This window comes from Thamnophis sirtalis, unplaced genomic scaffold (assembly GCF_051295495.1).
Source record: "Thamnophis sirtalis isolate CommonGarterSnake01/CBP01778 unplaced genomic scaffold, rThaSir2_p1.2 scaffold_4, whole genome shotgun sequence".
Lineage (NCBI taxonomy): Eukaryota > Metazoa > Chordata > Lepidosauria > Squamata > Natricidae > Thamnophis > Thamnophis sirtalis.
The window spans coordinates 11682116-11703840 of record NW_028261384.1 but is presented as its reverse complement, the minus strand read 5'-3'; the positions used below and the strand labels follow the sequence as shown (position 1 = coordinate 11703840).

Below are 21725 nucleotides of genomic sequence, written 5' to 3'. Positions count from 1 at the left end.
ACTGCAACTGTTGTATATATGTGCCAGCTGCCAACTAACTGAATTTTGATCACAGGCATGAAGTAACAGTTGTAAGTTTGAGGACTGGTTGCAAGTAATTTTTTTCAGTGTGTCATAGCCTGTCATCACTAATGGTCATAAGTCAAAGACTACCTGTACTGGTCCACATATTGCAGGTAACAAACTGAGGCCAGATGACCACCAGATGGCAGCAAAGAAGTATATAAACCTTCTTTGCTGCCATCTAATGGATGCTGAAATTTTTGCAAATCAGGTCTGATAACCCTACGCAGTACAGTATAGCAAAGGAGGTATGGATTTCTGTGAACAAATCTACCTTGCCTAATAGGGTGCAATATTGCCTAATATCATCAATATTGAGCAAAAATATTGGTGGTCACTAACAGTTGTTGAATTGTCAGGATCAGGGTTGAATCTAAAAATATTTCCAAGTTCAGAATCCCCTCCTTAAAACCTCTGTAGAACAGGCTGCCCTTCCCAAACTAGACTGCCCTGCTTTCTGACCAAAAGAGTCCATTTTATCTGATTTGAACCTTATCCAATCCCTCTTTGCACCCTGTTCACAGTACACAACCATTAGGATCAGGAACTGCCATAAAAACAACAATTATATCATTTAAACCCAACTAAGCCATAAAGTCATTACAGCACCATTTAGCTGTCAATAAAACTATGTAAATAACAAGAGTAAAAATCAATGGGGCCATAAAACATCTTTCAAAAGCACATCCATCTCTTTATGCCTGCCCCACAACTTATAAAATAAGACCCTGTGTGGAAGAGAAATCAACCCACTGGGTACTAGTGAATAAATCTTATCCTTTTAATTCCACTTATCTTTTTGTCGTGTTTTTTTAAAATATGTTTTTATTAATTACATATAAGTATGTCGAACACTGTCCTGGCATTTCACCCGCCAAAGAAACCAAAGTGAAAGACAAATAATATATATACTACTTACACAGTGCTTATCTTATAAAATTATTTTTGACCAACGTATTAATTCGAATACATATATAATATCTCATTTCAGGTCTACTCAGCCTATTTTTTTTCATATTCCGACTCCCACCTTGTGTTTCCAGCCATTGATAAAATTTATTATAACAGAAGGCTATAGCAAAGGGTCAATATACCTAATACTTCATATTTTAACAGCAGCAAGAATGGTGTGTGCACAGCAATGGAAAAGTGAGATATTAAGGAAGATCATGTGCAGAAATGGATAGACTAACATTAGAATTAAAATAAACAAAGGAGAGACAGAATATTATGAGACTTATCTTTTTGTTTGTTTTTTTTGTTTTTGTTATTTTTTAATTTTTATTAACAAACATGTAAAATACACACACACAAAACTTAGACGTACACCACATTTACACAATACAATACGAACAGGAGCTTCCTGTTCTTTCTAATAGCAATTATCAATCGATACTGCTCACCTTATATTATTTCCCCTTCTATTGTATTTCATTTGGATTTCATTATTCTTAACCCTCTTATTTTTCTCATAACTATTATTTTTTGAGTTTTGTTATATTCTTTCATTGATTCTTGTTTCTTTCCTCCTATAATGTGTGACACTCCTATACCATTTATCCCATATCTGGTAGAATTCTGATTCTTCTTTTCCCTGGATTTCTTTAGTTAGTTTATTAGTTATCTTTTTGACTACCTTACTACTGGGTTAGGAAGAGTGATGGATTTCAAAAAAATTTAGAACCTTTTCTGTAGGTGTGGACAGCTTTGTGGGAGTGGCTTGCCAGCCATGTGGCTGGGTGGGCGTGGCCAACTTGTAAAATGTGGTGAAACTCACTTAACAATGCTCTTGCTTAGCAACCAAAATGTTGGCTCAGAAATTCTGGCATTTGAAGCACACAAGTCTTAAAGCTGTCAAGTTACAAGACCCTTGTACCCCTAACCCTTTAGAGAAAAAAACCCCAGGGGTGTTCAAATTTGACAGCTTTAAGATTTGAGGGCTTCAACTCCCAGAATTCCTCCTCTCGCTCTTCATCTTGATGATGTGCGGACGGGCGGGAGGAGGGAGCTGGAACCGGTTCTAAACGGCACTGTAGATTTGTGGAACCTCTTCTACAGAAGAGGTTAGAACTGACAGGAACCCACCCCTGGTTAGGAAACAACCTCCCATACCTTAAACCTCAGAGAAGGCAGAGTAACCTTATTTTAAATAGTCTAGTTGAGCCTCTAGTTCTATTCATAAATAAAACTCTACTATAGAGTTCAGCGAGGCTTACTTATAGACAAGTTTAAAATTTTAGTTAGCAAGACAGGGAAAAAAGCTGAAATGCTTCACACGGGTTTAAAATCTCACAGAGCACAATAGGATTTGTTTCTAAGCAAAAATGGAGCATTATAGATAAATGTTAACGGTTCTATTTGACTCCAGGGCCAGTGGAGAGGAAAGCGGTCAAAATCAAAATTGTCATTCATCCCTCATCTCTTTCCAAGATGCAAAAAGGGCACAACTTATATGGCAACCATTTTGCTGTTTTGAAACACAGATACATTACAGATATTTGCCAACAGGGCATTTCACACATTATACTACATATTATAAAGTAGAACGAGCAGACCTCTGGGTCTACACGAGATGTTGAGTTCCATATCCCAGTATTGGTCATCACTGGTCATTCCTCCTAGGAGTGTCACACATTAATGGTTGAACAATACCTAAAGTGCTTCTGGTCATTGGCCTCAAAAGTTGCTAAGCAAACTCCAGCAAATTGCTTGCCACAAACTCAAATTGTTTTAGGATGCCCATTAATTATAAGAATAGGTTATTGTTACTGTTAATTGACTCAGAAACTGGTACTTTAAGCCACCTCTTTCTGGAACTAATGCATAGCCTTATTAATAGTTTAATCCTCACTTAAAACTCTCTGTGTTCCTGGCTATCGCCGTACAAGGAATCCACAGGTTGACTGTATTGTGGGAATAATTACGGCATCTTGTTTTCTTGATCTGAATATTCAGCTCCATTGGATGATGAACAGAGGTGGGTTGCTGCTGGTTCAGCCTGGATAGGCTGAACCGGTAGTAATGGCAGCGGGAGTAGTGGTGGTGGGAGGCTCCGCCCACCCACCCAGACGCTTCTGTGCATGCGGGAGCACGCCCAAACCAGTAGTAAAAAAATTAGCAACCCACCACCAATGATGACCCTTCCGGGTTCTAGTATTAGAGATGCCAGAGTAGGAGGGACAAATCAGATTCTGACAATGCCACTGCTTCTATAGCTTTGGTGCATTGATACTGAATATCTCTAATTAGACATATAGAACATGCCCTGTATACATTATTATTTAATTAATTAATTTGTATGCCGCCCACTCTCAAAGAGACTCAGGGCGGCTATGTTGTGGAATGGAAACCTAGAGGTGATTATTTTAAGAATTGAAAGCAGTAGCCACTTCTCTGAAACTGTTTTCAAAGTAGGAGCATCTCTGCTTCTTATACACTCGCTTTGCAACCTAAAGCATTAACTTTCTTTCCTCTTATTTATAATAACAGGGAGGGGAAGTTGAATGCAAAGCAGGTGAATTGCTGCTATCCAAGAGAAATCGTTTGCTGTGTTTTTATTGAAAGGAGATTTCTTTTTTTTCTTTTTTTTTAATATCCTGTTCGTGTTCTTCTCGGGAACAATCTGTGGAAATCTCTGGCTTTAGATTGGTTTTTGGTCTTGTCTAGTGCAGCTGAACCTATATTGTATTCTGATTACTTAAAAATACAAGTCTGAACGAATGGAATAATGAAAGCAATTGATTATTTTAGACTGTGTATTGTTCAGGAATTATCTAGAAAGTCAAGAGTATTGTCTATAGAATATATGGAATCAATGTGTGTGTGTATGTGTGTGTATTTATGTGTATGTGTGTCTTTACCTGACAGTTATGAATAAACTCGTATTTTGTTTGTTGATACCATATATTGAGAGAAGAGACTGCTACAGGCATCATGAGCTCCTTTGAAGAGTAAAATAATCAAGGCTTTCTAAACTGCGATAAAGATTTAGGTTTACATGTCCCACTAAACCACAATTGTTTGGTTATTGCTTAGCATGTGGGGGTGAGGCCAGCTAATGATGGTAGTGTGTCAATCATGATTTATAGCTTAGCACAGTTCCAAGTTAGCCCACAAGCTAAGGTGAAACAAATCACACCTTGGTTCAAAATGTGAATCAGTCAGCAAATCATAGTCCATCTGGGCTGAGACCAGAAATTATATTATAAATTATACTATACCCCACCCCACCCCCCAAGCAGAGATTTGCACGTGCTTCAACAGATTGGCAACAATCACTGTCCTCTTTTTAACTTTTCCAGCTAGGATCTTTGGGAAGATTTGTTGAGGACCGTAATGCAGTTGGGTTGGGCGGACAAACCACCTTTGCACGGGCAAAACATCAAAGTCAGGGATCACGTAAGAGCAGATACGAACACTAAGCCAAAAAGAGCACATCATGCTTATTCATCAGGCTTTTGATCTTCGGGCAGATTGCAAACTAAGAATCAGCAGAGAGTCTCCAAACCAAGGAAGGCTGCAAGCTCACAAGGTTTGCTTGTTTCTCTCAAAGCCATCAAACCCAACTCTTGCTGGCTGGAGAATTCTGGGAGTTGAAGTCCACAAGTTGTCAAGTTTGGGAACCACTGGTCTAGACCGAGAGGTTCTGAGAATGGGAAACAGGTGAGTCGAAGGAAGGAAGGAAGGAAGGAAGGAAGGAAGGAAGGAAGGAAGGAAGGAAGGAAGGAAGAAAGAAAGGAAGGAAGGAAGGAAGGAAGGAGGCATATGGAAGGAAAGCTCATGCCTATATCAACAAAAATGAGGACCCCTGAAAGATACAGAGAAGTTGCAGTTGAATCTTTGGCTACGTTGCTGGAAACCACAAAAGGGACATCCTCGAATTACGACAATAATTGAGTCCAGATTTTTATTCAATTTTAAGATCATTTTTATAATAGTTGTTAAGTGAATCCCCTCGTCCTAAAGCAAATAATGCGGTCATGAGCCCAATCCAGATTATCCAAAGATCTCTCTCTCTCTCTCTCTCTCTCTCTCTCTCTCTCTCTCTCTCTCTCTCTCTCTCTCTCTCTCTCTCTCTCTCTCTCTCTCTCTCGCCAAGAAAGCAGCAAAGAACATTGCAAAACATGATCCCACAACCACAAGATGCTACAACTGCTCATACGTGGCCAATATACACCCAATATGCGATCAAAGGACCGCTGGGTTGGTGTGGCAATTGTAGCTTTGAGGACAGGTCACAAGTACCATATTCCCACTGTGTCTTAATTTTGAACAGTCATTAAGTGACCAGTTGAAACCAGTGGAGATGCTGAAATCGCAACCAAATTCAAGGCTGACGCTAAAGCGTTCACACATGACCACTCGGTTGAACAAAACTGGCCTAGTTTTGTTCACCTGAGGTTTTGTTAAGAACTCGCTTGTGCCAACTACTTGTGGAGTCAACCGAAAAGAGGGAAGCAGAGTGGGTGTGTAAGTCAGCTGATCCCTTTGAAGCTGGAAAGGCAACCTTTTCCCTAGAAGGACGTTCAGCCGCTTGAGACTTGTTGGGGCAGGAAGTAACCCTTTGGCTCCAAGCCTGCTCCATACTTTTACTCCACGGAAGATCTTTGATCCTTCTAGTTTACTATCATTTGACTGGCAGCCGTTGTCCAAACGCCTTTCAAGTGGAGCTGGCAAGGATCGAGCTGCAAAACTCCGGGCTCTGTACATTGGGAATGAGTTCTCATGCTTTCTTCCACCGTGCGCCTTGCCCAACCTCAGAGGTACACAATCTGAGGTACTGAGCCCCCCCATCCTTCCCTCCCACCCCTCAAAAAGGAAAGCTTTCCGATGTTCCTCCTACTGTTGTTTTTGCACAGGTAAAGGTAAAGGTTCCCCTCGCACATATGTGCTAGTCATTCCTGACTCTAGGGGGCGGTGCTCATCTCCATTTGAAAGCTGAAGAGCCAGTGCTGTCTGAAGACATTTCCGTGGTCATGTGGCTGGCGTGACTAAATGCTGAAGACACACAAACACTATTACCTTCCCACCAGAGGTGGTTCCTATTTTTCTATTTGCATTTTTACGTGCTTTCGAACTGCTAGGTTGGCAGAAGCTGGGACAAGTAACAGGAGCTCACTCCATTATGCGGCGCTAGGGATTCGAATCACCAAACTGCCGATCTTCTGATTGACAACCTGAGCATTTTAGCCACTGAGCCACCACATCCCTGTGTCTGCATACCTTCCTTTAATATAAGAGAAATTATTAAATCCAGAGGGGTGTTTATACTAACAGCACTTGACTGTGCTTAAGTTTAAATTTGAATCGTGTTTCATGTTTCTCCCTGACATTGTCCACTTTGTCTTGGAGACCCAGATTTGCTGAAGATCAGCGTAAGAATCAAAGGTAAAAAAGAATAAATACTCCTGCTCTCCAAGTAAAACACATGTCAAGCAAACAAAAAAGTGAATGGAATATATGGAATTAATGTTTATTTCTGATGTGCCAAAAATTGGATAGATGAGGCAGTTCATCAGCTGTATGAGGTGGTGTGGAGTGGAATGGAATGGAATGGAATAGAAGAATAGAATAGAATAAATAGAATAGAATAAATAGAATAAATAGAATAGAATAGAATAGAATAGAATAGAATAGAATAGAACAGAACAGAAAAGAACAGAACAGCTTGGCCAAGTGTGATTAGCCACGTAAGGAATTTTTTGCAGAAGTTCTCAGCATACATGCAAACCAACAGAATAATAATAATAATCGTAATAATACCTTTAAGACACAGTAAAGAAGATAAGAAGGATACCACAGCCACTCATGATAGGTAAATATATATAGACATAAAGCAATACTGTGGGGATTAGGTGTTTAGCAGAGTGATGGCACAAGGGAGATGAGCACTGCCCCCTAGAGTTGGGAACCACTATGTCTAGTGGTTTTGGCCTGCAGTGCTGTACCACACCTTCCCGAGGGGAGGAATTGAAACAGTTTGTGTCCAGGAAGTGAGCGGGTTATAGATATTTTCTCAGCCCTCCTTCTGACCTGTACAATATATAGATCTGTGAAAGGCAGGCTAGTTGCAATTGTTTTTTCTGCAGTCCTAACTATCCGTTGAAGTCTATCCCTGTCCTCTTTGGTTGGTGTACCAAACCAGACAGTTATAGAAATACAAATGATAGACTCAACAATTCCTCTGTAGAACCGTATCAGTGGCTCCTGGGGCAGACAGAACTTCTTGAGTCGATGCAAGAAGAACTTTCATTATTGTGCCTTTTTAATGATGGTTCTAATATTGGGGCATAGGGACGCGGTGGCTCAGTGGCTAAGACACTGAGCTTGTTGATCAGAAAGGTTGGCAATTTGGCAGTTTGAATCCCTAGCACCACGTAATGGAGTGAGCTCCCATTACTTGTCCCAGCTTCTGACTATGTAACAGTTCAAAACCGTGCAAGTAGGAAAATAGGAACCACCTTTGGTGGGAAGTTAACAGCATTCCGTGCACCTTCGGCATTTAGTCATGCCAGCCACATGACCACAGAGACGTCTTCGGAAAGCACTGGCTCTTCGGCTTTGAAACGGAGATGAGCACTGCCCCCTAGAGTTGGGAACCACTAGCACATATGTGCGAGGGGAACCTTTACCTAATATTGGGAGTCCATTTCAAATCCTGGGAGATTATAAAACCCCAAAACCTGATGGACTCCGCTGCTGATATTGTGCTGTCGAATATAGTAAGAAATGAATGAAGAATGCACTAATTAAGAGGAGCCATTTCTTTGATATTTGAGTAACAGAGTCAAATTGTAGGAAAGCAGATGCCAACAGAATATTTCAAAAACTCATCTGTATAATAGTAAGAGCAGTCCATTCCCAAGGGAGAGATAATGAGCTGCATTTTGCTGGAGGTATTGAAGCAGAGGCTGGGAAGAAAAGGTGTTGGGATCCTATAATGTGGATTTCTGCACCGAACATCAGGTTGGACTCAGTGCCATCCAATTTTGTAATTTTATAGTTCTCCCAGCAGTATCTATGAGCTCGGGTGTCATGCCTAACAGGACCTAGGAGACCATATGAACATATGGGCCAACTATTTGGGTTTTTAGCAAGATGGAACTCTTCAAGTTTGCTGGAGTCAACTTCTCTATTTACAGCTCAGAGAATGAAAATGAACTTACTTGAAGCAGATGGAGATTAGCTTTATATAATTATCATTTTCATCATCAGTATTATGGTGAGTATTGTCATTGGCCTGATGTCAATGGCTATCAATGATATCAGGCCAACAATAATACTCTGGTTATTTCCAGGTACCTTGGCATATAGCCATGCTGGTACATGACCACAGAAGCAGCTTTGGACAATGCTACCGAGTTTCCCCGAAAATAAGACAGGGTCTTATTTGACTCCCGAAATAAGCACTTGGCCTTATTTTTTTGGTGGGGGGGGGGTCTTATTATTTTTGAGGTGCAGGAAGCGGCCAAGGCACCTCTCAGCTGCAGGAGTAAAGGGTGTTAAGAGCGGTGGTGCGAGGCGCATTGCTGGGTTTGCCGCTCTTTTTGCAGTGGTCATTGCGGTGGCTAGGGTTGTGAGAGTGGCCATTAGGTGAAGGCATGTGGGGTGCCCCTCCCTGTCTCCTCCTCCAGCCTCGCCTCATCACCTCATGTTGTTTGGGCAGCAAGCAACCAGAGGAAACGTCGGAGACCGGCTGCGCATGCTTTTAAATATTTTTTGGGAGGCCTTATTTTGGGGGAAGGTCTTATTTTAACGCATGTGCTCAAAAGGCCAATTGGGCTTATTATCCAGGGAGGTCTTATTTTCGGGGGAACAGGATAGGGAACAGAGATGAGTAGCACCTCCTAGAGTCCGACACAAACTGGACAGGGGAAATCTTTTACCTTTGCCCTTTTTATGATTATATTAATAAATAACACAACGGTCATAATATTGCAACAATAGGGCCAACTAGCCCTTGGTAAGGTTCTGCGCGCATAAAGGTTAAGTACCTCCTACAGGTTTTGTAAGGAAATTTATTATCTCTCAGAATAGCATTCCACTACCTTCGGTGAGCACAAGAAGTCCTCAAGGGGTTTTGAAGTAAATACATATTCAGGCAAGAAAGAAAACATCAAATTTTAATGTGCATTTGAAAAGTGCTCCTTGTTTGAGCTTGAAAAGCATTTCTCGTCTGAGCTCTGATGTTTTAATTTCCTGGGGTGAGTTAGGGTTCCACCCATTATGTTCTACTCTTTGGAAAAGATGTTAAGGAGTTTTACACAATCAAATATGTCCAAGGAAGCTGGTGTATTAATTACACTGATATTTAAGGAGGTACCCGGAGAAAGGAAATCAGTCCCACCAGAATTTGAGAAGAAGAAGGGGGGGAAAAAATAGCTTTGCTTATTGATTATTTCTGTCTTTTCTGAGGGAGGAATTAAAAAAAAACCCTCCAGACTTTCAAACATTTCATTTCCATGCAATCAAATTTAGTTTGGAAGTCTCTATTTAATTGCATTTATCTTCTCTATGAAGAGTGCAAAGTACAGTAACTTATATGAGCATCTTTGCCCGGTTCATTTTGTCTCAACAACAGCCCTGCGAGTTAAGTTAGGTCGACGCCCTTAAACATGCAAGGGAAGGCATATAAAAAGCTGCATGATGCTGCTGGAATGGGATCAGATTTGTACCTTTTTTTCCCCTGTGCGTGGAAATTTAGGTGCAGGTAGTCCTCGAGTTACAACCATTCGTTTAGTGACCGTTCAAGGTTACAATGGCACTGAAAAAAGTGGCAATTTTTCACACTTGCAACTGTCGCAGCATCCCCGTGGACACATGATCAGAATGTGAACACTTGGCAATTGACTCGTATTTATGACGGTTGCAGTGCCCCACAGTCATGTTTTATGATCTTCTGATAAGCAAAGTCAAGGGGGGAAGCCAGATTTGCTTAACAACAGGGTGACTGACTTAAAACTGCATTGATTCCCTTAACATCCGTGTCAAAAAATGTTGTAAAATGGGGCAAATTTCACTTAACAAATGTTTCACTTAGCAACATAAATTTTCAGACTCAATTGTGACCATAAATCGAGGACTATCTGTATACATGTACTGTATTTTTCAGAGTATAAGATGCACCTTTATCCTCAAAAAAGAGGGTGAAAATCTGGGTGCATCTTATACATTGAATACAGCATTTTGGCGCCCCAAAACCCCGCCCCCTTTGCAAAACATGGGCGTGCATAGACTTTGGGAGGCTTGCAAAGTGCTTCTAGAGCTGGGGAGGGCAAAAATGAGTGAAAAATGGGCTGGTTTTGCTTGCTTATTAAGGGGGGCAAGCCCCCAGAAGCACTCTACAAGCCTCCCAAAGGCTCTGCATGCCCCTTTTATTTTTGCAAAAAATGAGGTGTGCAGAGAGTTTGGAAGGTCTGCAAAGTGCAAAAACTTTTTTTTTAATTTACCTCTTTAAAATCATGGTGCATCTTATACTCCAGTGCATCTTATAGTCCAAAAAAATACGGTATGTATCTGGCCACTGCACAACACACTGTTTTCTAAAGCAGCATTTCGTAATCTTGGCAGATTTAAGTTTGGACTTCTACTTTCAGTATTTTCCATATTGCTTTCCCCCCCGCAACTTCTGGAACATGAACTGAGCAGTTAAAATAGTAGTAAAAATAGCACTAGCACTTAGACTTATATACCGCTTTGTAGTGGTTTACAGCATTCTCTGAGTGGTTTACAAAGTCAGCATCTTGCCTCCAATAATCTGGGTCCTCGTTTTATTGACCTTGGAAAGATGGAAGGCTGAGTCAACCGTGAGCTGGTCAGGACCGAACTCCTGGCAGAGGAAATGCAGAGTTAGCATGCAACACTCCATTCTAACCACTGTGCCTTACGGCTCTTGGTAGCAGACCTTCTATAAGTATGGGTTTTTCTTCATAGGTTTTATTTTTATCTAATAATAGGGTGTGTTTTTTTTATTATTTGAATGTGGATTCAAAGATTGGATCATACCTGATTTGTATTCAAGTTGTTTGCTTCAATCACAATGCAGATTATTAGGTGGACTAGATGGACAGATGAATAGATAGGGTGTTTTATTATGAATATTTCAGCACCATGATGGAAAAAATATAGGGGGAAGACCAAGAGTTTGAAGTGAATGGGCTGCCACTTTAACTATGTTTGGGAAAAAGATATTTGGGGCATTTTTAGCAGTTTCTAATCTCTTCTTGGATCATGTGTTGAAAAACTAGGCCAATAATAAATTAAAAATGTACTGAGTAATGGAAAGCCAGGACTATAGGTTCTATGTGAAGCACATTTGCGGTTGCATGTTCTCCTTTCACCCTAGCAACAGTGTTTCCATAGTAACCAGGTTTCCATGGCCACAGAGGTGCACAGCTTTATAGTTAAATGATGGCTTTGCCTCATTTGGGCAAAAGTTGCCCAGAATTCTTTGCCTTGACCTCAAACAGGCCTCCTTAGACAAAAGTTAGTCTCTGGAGCACTGGCCAATTATTGTTTTATCACCTCTCTATGCAGTTTCACTTGTGACATGGGGAAATGTTAGTAGATAGGAATCTATGTGTCTGCCTTAAATTGGCTCATTGGGCAAAGCTTTTGAGGAAGGTGGACGGAAGTCTGTTGAATTTTCAAGGATGGATTGAAGAATGGTGCCTGGTCCTTCTTTTGGCAGACGGGGGGGGGTATGTTTTCATTTTTGCAAAAGATTATCTGAACATGCATAGCCACAGAATTCAGGTGGCTTCTTTGCAAGGCTGATCCAAATTGATGGCAGGGCATTCAAACAGGATCATCATCCTGAAAAATTCAAGACAGATATTATAAGTAGCTCCACTTATAGTACAGATAGTCCCTGATTTGAAGTCATTTGCTTAGCAACCGTTTGAAATTACAGTACCACCAGAAAAAGTGACGGATAACCAACCATCACATTAATAACTCTCGTAGCATCACCGCATCACATGATCAAAATTTGGACACTTGCCAACTGGCAGATATTTACAATAGTTGCTGCAGTCTAGGGTCATGTGATCACCATTTGCAATGTTTCCAGCCGGCTTGCAACAAGCCAAGTCAATTGAGGAAGCTGGATTTGCTTAATGACTGTACAATTCATTTTTAAAAATCGCAGTGATTCACTTAACAACCATGGCAAAAAACCAGGCATGACTCCCTGAACAAGCCGCCTTGTTTTAGCATAGAAATTCTGGTCCCAATTGTCATAAATCAAAGCCTATTTGAGAAGCTGTTGAATTAGTTTTCAACTGGAGTGAATTCCACATCAAGCAAATGATTAGATTTGCTTTGCAACTTCTCTAATTACGCTAGCATTATTGGATTTGGTCTGTACAGTGAGCCTTTAATATAAGAATTGACAAATATGGAGGGGTTTGGGTTTTTTTTCAAACGAAAAAAGATTAGATTTAGGTGGAATAGTCTTTTTTGTTTGATCACGGGCCTCTGATAATCCGGGAATTGCACTACCAACATTCAGCAATATTCCATTAGATTTTTGCAGCATTATTCTGAACGACAATCAGTGTTGTTTCATTTTGATTCAATGAACAATGGCTTTTAGCACTGAAATATTTGCTGTGCAAAAATGCATGCTCTAAACACAGTGGTGGGTTTCAACATTTTTTAGAACCTCTTCGGTAGGTGTGGCCTGCTTTGTGGGAGTGGCTTGCTGGGCATGTGACCAGGTGGGAGTGGCTTGCTGGGCATGTGACTGGGTGGGAGTGGCTTGCCAGCCATGTGATTGGGTAGGTATGGCCAACTTGTAAAATGTGGTGAAACTCACTTAACAACACTCTTGCTTAGCAACCAAAATGTTGACTCAGAAGCTCTGGCATTTGAAGCACGCAAGTCTTAAAGCTGTCAAGTTACAAGACCCCTAACCCCTTGCACCCCTAACCCTTTAGAAAAAACCCCAGGGGTGTTCAAACTTGACAGCTTAAGACTTGTGGACTTCAACTCCCAGAATTCCTCCCCTCGCTCTTCATCTTGATGATGTACAGACAGGCGGGGGGAGGGAGCTGGAACCTGTTCTAAATGGCACTGTAGATTTGTGGAACCTCTTCTATAGAAGAGGTGAGAACTGGCAGGATCCCACCCCTGTCTAAGCATCATCTTTCTGATGACCGAATTCTATTCTCTCTGGTTTTGTCTCTTGTACATGTTTGTTCACATGCTAAAGTGATAATCCGGTAAAAGTGTTATATAGTTTATTTGGATTGCAGAACTTTATCTACTTATTTGCAAGTAGATATTATTGTGTGCATTTAAAAAGAATTATGCTGTACATCATAAAGATTTAAGCCACCCTTCCCAAACCTGACCCCTTCCAGATGTGCAGTTGTACCCCCCCCCCAAATTTCTTTCCAGTGTGGAACTACAGCTGGAATTTGGAAATCAAATATATTTGAGCCTCACCAGGTTGTGCCTACTTTAGAGAAGGCATAACTTCTGAAATTAAGTGTTAGGAATTCTACATCACCCCACGTTTTAATTAATTTATGTCTCCCTCCCCTTTTTAAAAATCAAAGCTTACAGTTTAAAAACCTGGAAACTGTTCAAGTTGTTTTCCTGTTTTTGAAAGCTTGATCTGTCCATCATGGCATGTCACTTTTAATTCCACGATAAGGGACTTCTAAACTTTCAAGGCGGGGGGAACTGATCACAGCTTGTCTGCCCCAATGCACCTTTAAGCTGGCAACCCGACCAAGGAGTATCAAATCCTCCAACTCGGAAAAGTTGTGGCATGTTGTAATTACTAAAGAGCAGCATCTGGGCAGCTGAGGAGAAGACATTAGCTCTTTCCTCGTCTCTCTTTGATTCTGTTTTAATTCTACTGTGATGCGTGCTAACTTCATAAGTAAGGAAGCAGGTGTACAAATATGCAGGGGGGGGGGTTGGCGGTGGGAAGAGGGAGATTAGATTTCAAAGACTCCTAGCCTGCCCTCAGAAGCAGCAGGCATGTTTTGCTACTCATCTGGCATTTTTATCATGCACATATGCTTTAGCCCCAGCACCGTTGCCAGGAGTTAGGGGTTTTCCCAGCATTTAATCTTTAGAAAGTAGCTTCAGAGCTCAACATTGCAACCCTTAAATCTGGAAGCTGGCCCCGACTTTAAATGCACAGTGGGGCCATTGACAGCAGCTATTTCATCCAGTGTCAGAGTATTGGGGTTCGGTGCTCTGACTTTTCATATATCATGGATGAAAGCTGGTGAGAGGACAGAGGGTGGATCAAGGCAAAAAAGAAGAAGAAGCAGCAGGTGCAGCAGCTATGAATTGCTAACATGGTCACAGCTGGGTGCCCTTTAGTCAAACAGCAGCTGAATCTTTCCCAGCATTTGGTGGCAGAGGTGGGTTCTGGCAGGCACTACTGCCGGTTCGCTTGGGGGTGCAGTACACACGCTTGATGCACGATGCCCGCGTATGCGCAGGGCAATAAAAATTGTTCTGCACATGTGCAGAAGCAATAAACAAGATGGCAGTGCCTACAGCGCCACCCAGAGAACCAATCTAGGGGCGTGGCCGGCCTGGGTTGCTGCAGGTTCCAGCAGCCCAGGCCTCCAAACCACCATTGGTTCAGCCAAATTGGTCTGAACCAATAGGAACCCACAACTAATTGGTGGGCTCAGAATGCCCCGGGGTTTTCTGGGATTGGTTCTCTGGGTGGCGCCGTAGGCACTGCCATCTTGTTTATTGCTTCTGCACATGTGTAGAACAACTGGCTGCCCATTGGTCTCCGAACCCGATTCAAGGTGCTGGTTTTCTAGATTGGATGGAGTGGGAATTCTGGGAATTGAAGTCCAATTCATCTCCAAAGGGCACTGGGTTGGCAAAAGCTGATTACAAGTCACGATCTTGAGTTGCAAGATATTGTATGCTTTTGGGAGCGCTCCCTTCTAGCTTTAATTATTTCTCTGGCATTCAGAAACAAGCTTCTGAAAATGATTGCTCCTCAGATTAAGCCCTGGGTTTTCCCTTTCCAAGGAGGAATGTACGATGATAATTATAATTACAAGAGGAGAAATAGAAGCAAAACTGGAAGTGAGCCAGAGTAGATTGCATTATCCCAAAAGCAACTCCACTTTTGCACAGTGAGATTGGTGACTTGTAGCAGAACATCTTGGTTTTAAGCTAATAGCCAGTTTATCTACAAGTACCTTGAAATGGGGAAAGCTTTGTGATGATCCCAGGAATGTAATATTGTGTAAGCATACAAAACAGAGGTGGTATTCAGCCGGTTCGGACTGGTTCACTCCAACACATAATGGAAATCGCGGGTGGGCCTGCCCCCTCTGCCCCAGCTCTATGCCATCCTATTTAGGCACATTTTCAAGGCAGGCACATGTGTGTAAGCCATGAGTGTGATCAAAACACAAGCGTGGATGTGGCGCATGTGAGCGAAGCTAGCCTGTGTGTGTGTGTGTGTGTGCACGCTCACATTTATGAAATGGTAGAGAAAGTAAGTGCAAGTGAATGCCACCCCCAATACAGAACAGACCTGCTGCATTTTAGTAGGAATTGCTAAGGATCTAGCAAACACCCTTCACAATCAGAGGCAAGGATGGAGGCCTCTACCACTCACCAATGGCGTTTTGCAATTGATCTGGGGCTGCCTAATGTTTACAGGGATGTGGTGACTCAAAGGGACACGGTGGCTTAGTAGCTAAGAGGCTGAGCTTGTTGATCAGAAAGGTCGGCAGTTTGGCAGTTCAAATCTATGTAATGGAGTGAGCTCCTGTTACTTGTCCCAGCTTCTGCCAACCTAGCAGTTTGAAAGCATGTAAAAAATGCAATGGGTTGAATGGATGGATGGATGGATGGATGGATAGATGATAGATAGATAGATAGATAGATAGATAGATAGATAGATAGATAGATAGATAGATGGATGGATGGATGGATGGATGGATGGATGGATGGATGGATGGATATAGATAGGAGAGAGAGACAGAGACAGAGACAGAGAGACAGAGAGAATAGACAGATAAGATGGAATCTCTTTTCAGTCAGGTTGGGATAAGATAGAGAAGAAAACCAGAAGATATAATGTCATATAACCTGATATAGATGATCCTGTGAAGAAAGTCAGTAAAGTATCTAACAAAATGAAATTCAAAAGTGAAAAAAAGTCAAGTTTTACATTTTGACAAGGAAAACCAATGCAAAGTTATAGGACAGGTGGTACCTGGTTCAATGGTAATAGCCATGAGAGCGATCTTGGAATCCTCCTAGTTGACAGTCACTTAAATCTGAGCCAATTGTGTGCTGCAGCTGCCAAAAAAGCTAATGCAGTCTGCATTAACAGTGGAATTAAAATCAAAATTATGTGAAGTGCTAATACCGATTTATAATGCCTTCGTAAGGCCACGCTTGGAATGCTGCATCCAGTGTTTGGTCATCATAATGTAAAAAAGCATGTTGAGGCTCTAGAAAGAGTGCAGAAAAGAGCAACACAGATGATTAGGGGGCTAGAGGCTAAAACATATAATGAACGGAGTTGCTGGAATTGGGTATGTCTCGTCTGATGAAAAGGAGTAGGGAGGTGATATAGTAGCAGTGTTCTAATATCTCAGGGGCTGCCACAAAGAAGAGGGAGTCAAGCCACCCTGTTTCCCTGAAAATAAGATCTCCCCACATAATAAGTCCAATCGAGCTTTTAAGCGCATGCACTAAAATAAGCCCTCCCCCGAAAATATTGCAACACAGCAGCAGCCATGAGATGACCATGCTCACCGCCTCCTATGCCTCAAATATAATAAGCCCTCCCCGAAAAGAAGGCCAAGTGCTTATTTCAGTGGTCAAAAGAAAATAAAACCCTGTCTTATTTTTGGAGAAACACAGTAGTCTCCAAAGCACCTGAGGGTAGAACAAGAAGCGATGGGTGGAAACTAATCAAGGAGAGAAGCAACTTAGAACTGATGAGAAATTTTCTAACAATCAGGACAATTAATCAGTGGAAGAGCTTTCCTCCAGAAGTTGTGAATGCTCCAACACTGGAAGTTTTTAATAAGAGATTGGACAACTATTTGTCTGAAATGATATGGGGTTTCCTGCCTGAGCAAGGGGTTAGACTAGAAGACCTCCAAGATCCTTTCCAGATTTCAGATTTCAGATTTAATTTATTTGTATGCCGCCCTTCTCCGGGAGGGACTCAGGGCGGCGAACAACTCAAAAGGGGAAAGGGGATACAAACACAATACATATAATTAAAATACACAAGAGTCATACAGCCATACAAGTCGAGAGGGGAGGGGAACTCATCAACCCCAGGCCTGCCGGCACAGCCAGGTTTTGACGGCTTTCCGGAAGGCCTTGAGAGAGGTGAGGGTCCGAATCTCCACTGGGAGTTCATTCCAAAGGGCCGGAGCTGCTACAGAGAAGGCCCTCCCCCGGGTAGTAGCCAGATGGCATTGGCTGGTAGATGGAACCCGGAGGAGGCCGACCCTGTGCGATCTAACGGGTCTGTGGGAGGTAATTGGCAGAAGGCGGTCTCTCAAGTACCCAGGTCCAATACCATAAAGGGCTTTATAAGGGCTTCCAACTCTATTGTTCTGTTATATGGAGCCTGGTATCCCCAGGATGATTTCACAGTCTTTGCTTCTGCTAGTAGGACACGGATGATTGCCTAGCATTACGCTTTTCTTTATTCCCTTTCTGGCTTTTCTCTAATGCTGCTTTCTGTCTCCCTCTCTCAGAAAACTCGGTGGCTGCCAAATCGGGTGGCTGCTTCCCTGGTTCTGCCTGGGTGAACCTGGAAGGAGGAGGCACAAAGCTGGTGAAAGACCTTCGTCCAGGTGACCGAGTTCTGGCAGCAGATGTGCACGGACAGCTGTTCTACAGTGAATTCCTAGCCTTCTTGGACCGAGAGGACCCTCCTGTCCACAAACTCTTCTACGTGATTGAGACCCAAACACCCCACGCCCGCCTCTTGCTCACCGCTGCCCACCTGCTATTTGTGGCCCCACCACACAATCATTCCCACTCCCAACCCCAGCCTATCTTCGCTAGCCGTGTGCAGCCTGGACAACATGTCTATGTGCTGGCCCAAGGGGGTCAGACCCTGTTGCAAGCGGCAGTGCACCGTGTGTCCCTGAAGGAGGAGGCCTCGGGAGCTTATGCCCCACTCACCGCTCAGGGCACCATTCTCATCAACCAGGTGCTGGCTTCCTGTTATGCTGTCATTGAGGAGCACAGCTGGGCTCATTGGGCATTTGCGCCTTTCCGCATAGCTCACACAGCCTTGGCAGTGCTGAATCCTGAGGGTCTCTCCTCCCCTCTCCTTTTTCCAGCTGCTGTACCAGAAGAGGGTTCCTCATTGGCTGGAGTCCACTGGTACTCCCGCCTCCTCTACTACATTGGCCGCTGGATTTTGGGTTCTGAAATGATGCACCCATTGGGCATGGCCAGCTGAGAGTGACAGCTGGCAAGTCCACTTATACCCATTTGAAGATTAAAATAGTACCAATGGGGTGGGGGAAACTAAGATGAAGAAAGAAAGAAAGAAAAGAAAGAAAGAGAAAGAAAGAAACAAAAAAAGAAAGAAAGAAAGAAAGAAAGAAAGAAAGAAAGAAAGAAAGAAAGAAAGAAAGAAAGAAAGAAAGAAAGAAAATTTAACAATAATAGTAGGACGCTCCAAAGTAGACTTCAAGAAACAGGAAGAACCCAGGAAGTTTTTGTTTTAGTTTATAAATATAAATATATATATTATATTTTTATTTGATTTATATTTTTTGTCTGTTTTGTTGTCCTCATCTCTTGGATATTTATTTGTTTGGTATTTTTAAATAGATGTTTTAAGGAATATGAACCCAACTTCAAGAGCCTTAAATAGTTTCTTTGATAATTTATTATCATGTGAATTGTACACTCACAGGGAAAAGCAAATTATTTTGCGCTGCCTAGCAAAACTGCACAGAGTTCTATTTTTCTATGTATGTCCAGAATTTCGAAAAGCAAAATGCCTCTCCTTCTTCCAACTATCCATGGATTTGCTCAGGGATGTCCGCAGTGAGCAGTGAACACAAATCAAGATGGCGGATGAGAGGATGTGATTGAAGCTCCGCCTACTTTTTACAAAACAAAAACTAGGTAGAGTTTTGATCATACCTTAATGGCCGCCATTTTGACTTTTTTGACAGACCCTGCAGACCTCCCCTCCCCCCCTCCGGATTTGATCTTTCCCAATAGCCAGACTCAGAACAAAAGACACAACGAAGGGGGAGGGGGAATCCGTAAATTATATTTTTATACACAGAATTGTAAATTCGTGGTTTTTCTGTTTTTGTTTTTGAGAAAGAGAAAGAAAGAGAGAACAATACCTAACAGTCACATTTCAATTTTTTTTTTGAAATAATGTAAGATATGAGAATATATTATTTTAATTTAAATAATATGAAATGTAATGTCATCCTCTATATGTTTCTATTGCCTCTGAAATATTTTGTTTTGTATAAAAATAATAGCACGCTTTCATCCACATTCTTCATACTCAAGACTGTTACACATCTTTATTCAGTGGGGAGGTGGAAGAAATTCTTATTTTTGTCTTCAAAATCAAGAAGAAATTTATGAGAAAATATTTTTTAAAATGTGCACAGGTTGACTATTATGGTGAGAATGGAGAATAGTTTGTACAGGCAGGGAAAGGATGTTTTGCATTAATAAACTGATAAATAACTGCTGTCAATTTACTAAAATGTATTTTTTGAATATTTTGTAATAGTTTTATAGAAATAAAATGTGCCATGCACAATCTGGTTAGTATATAATAACAAAGCTTTTCTGGTTCATCACATCTTTTTTTTTCTTTTTAAAGGCTATTCAGATAGAAAATATGAATATCCAGTCTCAGTTTATATTTAATTTTGCTTTGAGGGCATATTTAGAAAAAATTGAAGCAAGAATGTTTAAAGGAAGCAATAGGAGAGTCATATTAGCTCATTGCCTTTGCAATTAAATAAATGAAGCCTGATATTCTTAAGTTGTTAAACCTCTCTGATTTATTTCTCCGAGCTCAGAGTTAGTAGGTATGTTTGTGTCCGTAATGTGGGCCAAAAAATAAAAAATAAAAATTACTTTCCATGCATTGTGTGTGCATGATATACATTTAAAAAATGTAGAGTTTCAATGATAGTGGATGAATTTGATATTATCTGACATGCAAACAAATTTGTATGAATTGTTTTCCACTGATTTCATCAATAATCCTACGAAGCTGGGAGCAATATTCTAATATAATTTCCTCTGCAAGACCTCTGAAATAAGTAATAGCAGCAAGCTCAAGAAAAGAATGAGGACTTTCCCACCCATTTTACCTTGCTGTATATTTAAAACAGTTTTTGAATATTTAAAACGGTCCTTGACTTACAACCAACACGTCTCAAGGGACACAGTGGCTGAGTGCCTAAGATGCTGAGCTTGTCAATCAGAAGGTTGACAATTCAGTGGTTTGAATCCCTAGCACCGAGTAACGGAGTGAGGTCCTGTTATTTGTCCCAGCTTCTGCCAACCTAGCAGTTCGAAAGCACATAAAAATGCAAGTAGAAAAATAGGAGCCACCTTTGGTGGGAAGGTAACAGCGTTCTGTTGCCTTTGGCATTTAGTCATGCCGGCCACATGACCACGTCTTCGGACAGCACTGGCTCTTCGGCTTTGTAACGGAGATGAGCACCGCCCCCTAGAGCCGGGAGCAATTAATACCCATGTGCGAGGGAACTTTTACCTATATTTTAAAATGACCCAATTAAATCAATGGGACTGGAGTTGGTTAAAATGACTACATTGCATTGACTATTGATCTACTGAAAATATTACATAGCTAAATCCATCCAAAGTTATTCTGTGCTTCTTAATAGCTTGGTTATGGGATAAAACAGAATGCAAAAAAAATGTGGTTGTATCTTCCTCCTTAGTCCCCCTTTCCCCCGCTCTATCTTCTCCCTAAAAGGGGCTTTTTCAGACTCCTTCCAAAACTAAATTTCCCCACTATGAGCAATTAGCAGAGGGGAAATACCAATGGTCCTTGATTTACAGACATTTGTTTAGCGACTGTTAGAAGTTACAATAGCACTGGCAAAAGCGACGTAGCAACTGGTTCTTGCCCTTTACAGCTCTTGCAGCATTCCCACAGCCTCAGTGATCAAAATTCGGATGTTTGGCAACTGGGGCTTTCAAAAAAGCCAAGATGCATCTACAACCATTAGAGCTGTACTTGTTCTTTTACTTTTTTTTGTTTTTGCTTTTTCACACTGTTAAGATAAAACAACGCAGGATGGACAGTAGCACCGTCAGATGGATTTGTACCAGTGGTGGGATTCAGCCAGTTCGCCCCTATTCGGGAGAACCGGTTGTTAACTTTCTAAGCAGTTGGGAGAACCGGTGGTTCTCCTTTTGTTTTCCCCCACTTTGCAGGGCTAATCCTGTAAGGAAGGCAGGAAGGAAACATTCTGGTGTTGTTTCTAGCCTGATCTTTATTGCCCTGCTTACAGAAACTGCTTCTCCCGTAAACCCTTATTACATTGTAACAGTTAAGGCGAAGCGCCCATCGACGAGAGTGACGTTGAGTTGGCCACACCCACCCAGTCACATGACCACCAAACCACGCCTATCCAGCTGGCCATTAAGGCAGA

At 41.7% G+C, this 21725-nt stretch overlaps 1 protein-coding gene across 2 annotated transcripts in view; it reads left to right on the top strand.

The window, feature by feature from the left end:
• Positions 1–20077, top strand: part of SHH (sonic hedgehog signaling molecule) — a 40286-nt gene extending 20209 nt beyond the window's left edge. For both annotated transcript variants that reach the window (XM_014067506.2, XM_087712486.1), the window contains exon 3: positions 17793–20077. In XM_014067506.2, the coding sequence (XP_013922981.1) occupies positions 17793–18508 (716 nt within the window). In that variant the 3' untranslated portion in view covers positions 18509–20077. The remainder of the gene's footprint in view (positions 1–17792) is intronic.
• Positions 20078–21725: the final 1648 nt, after the last annotated feature.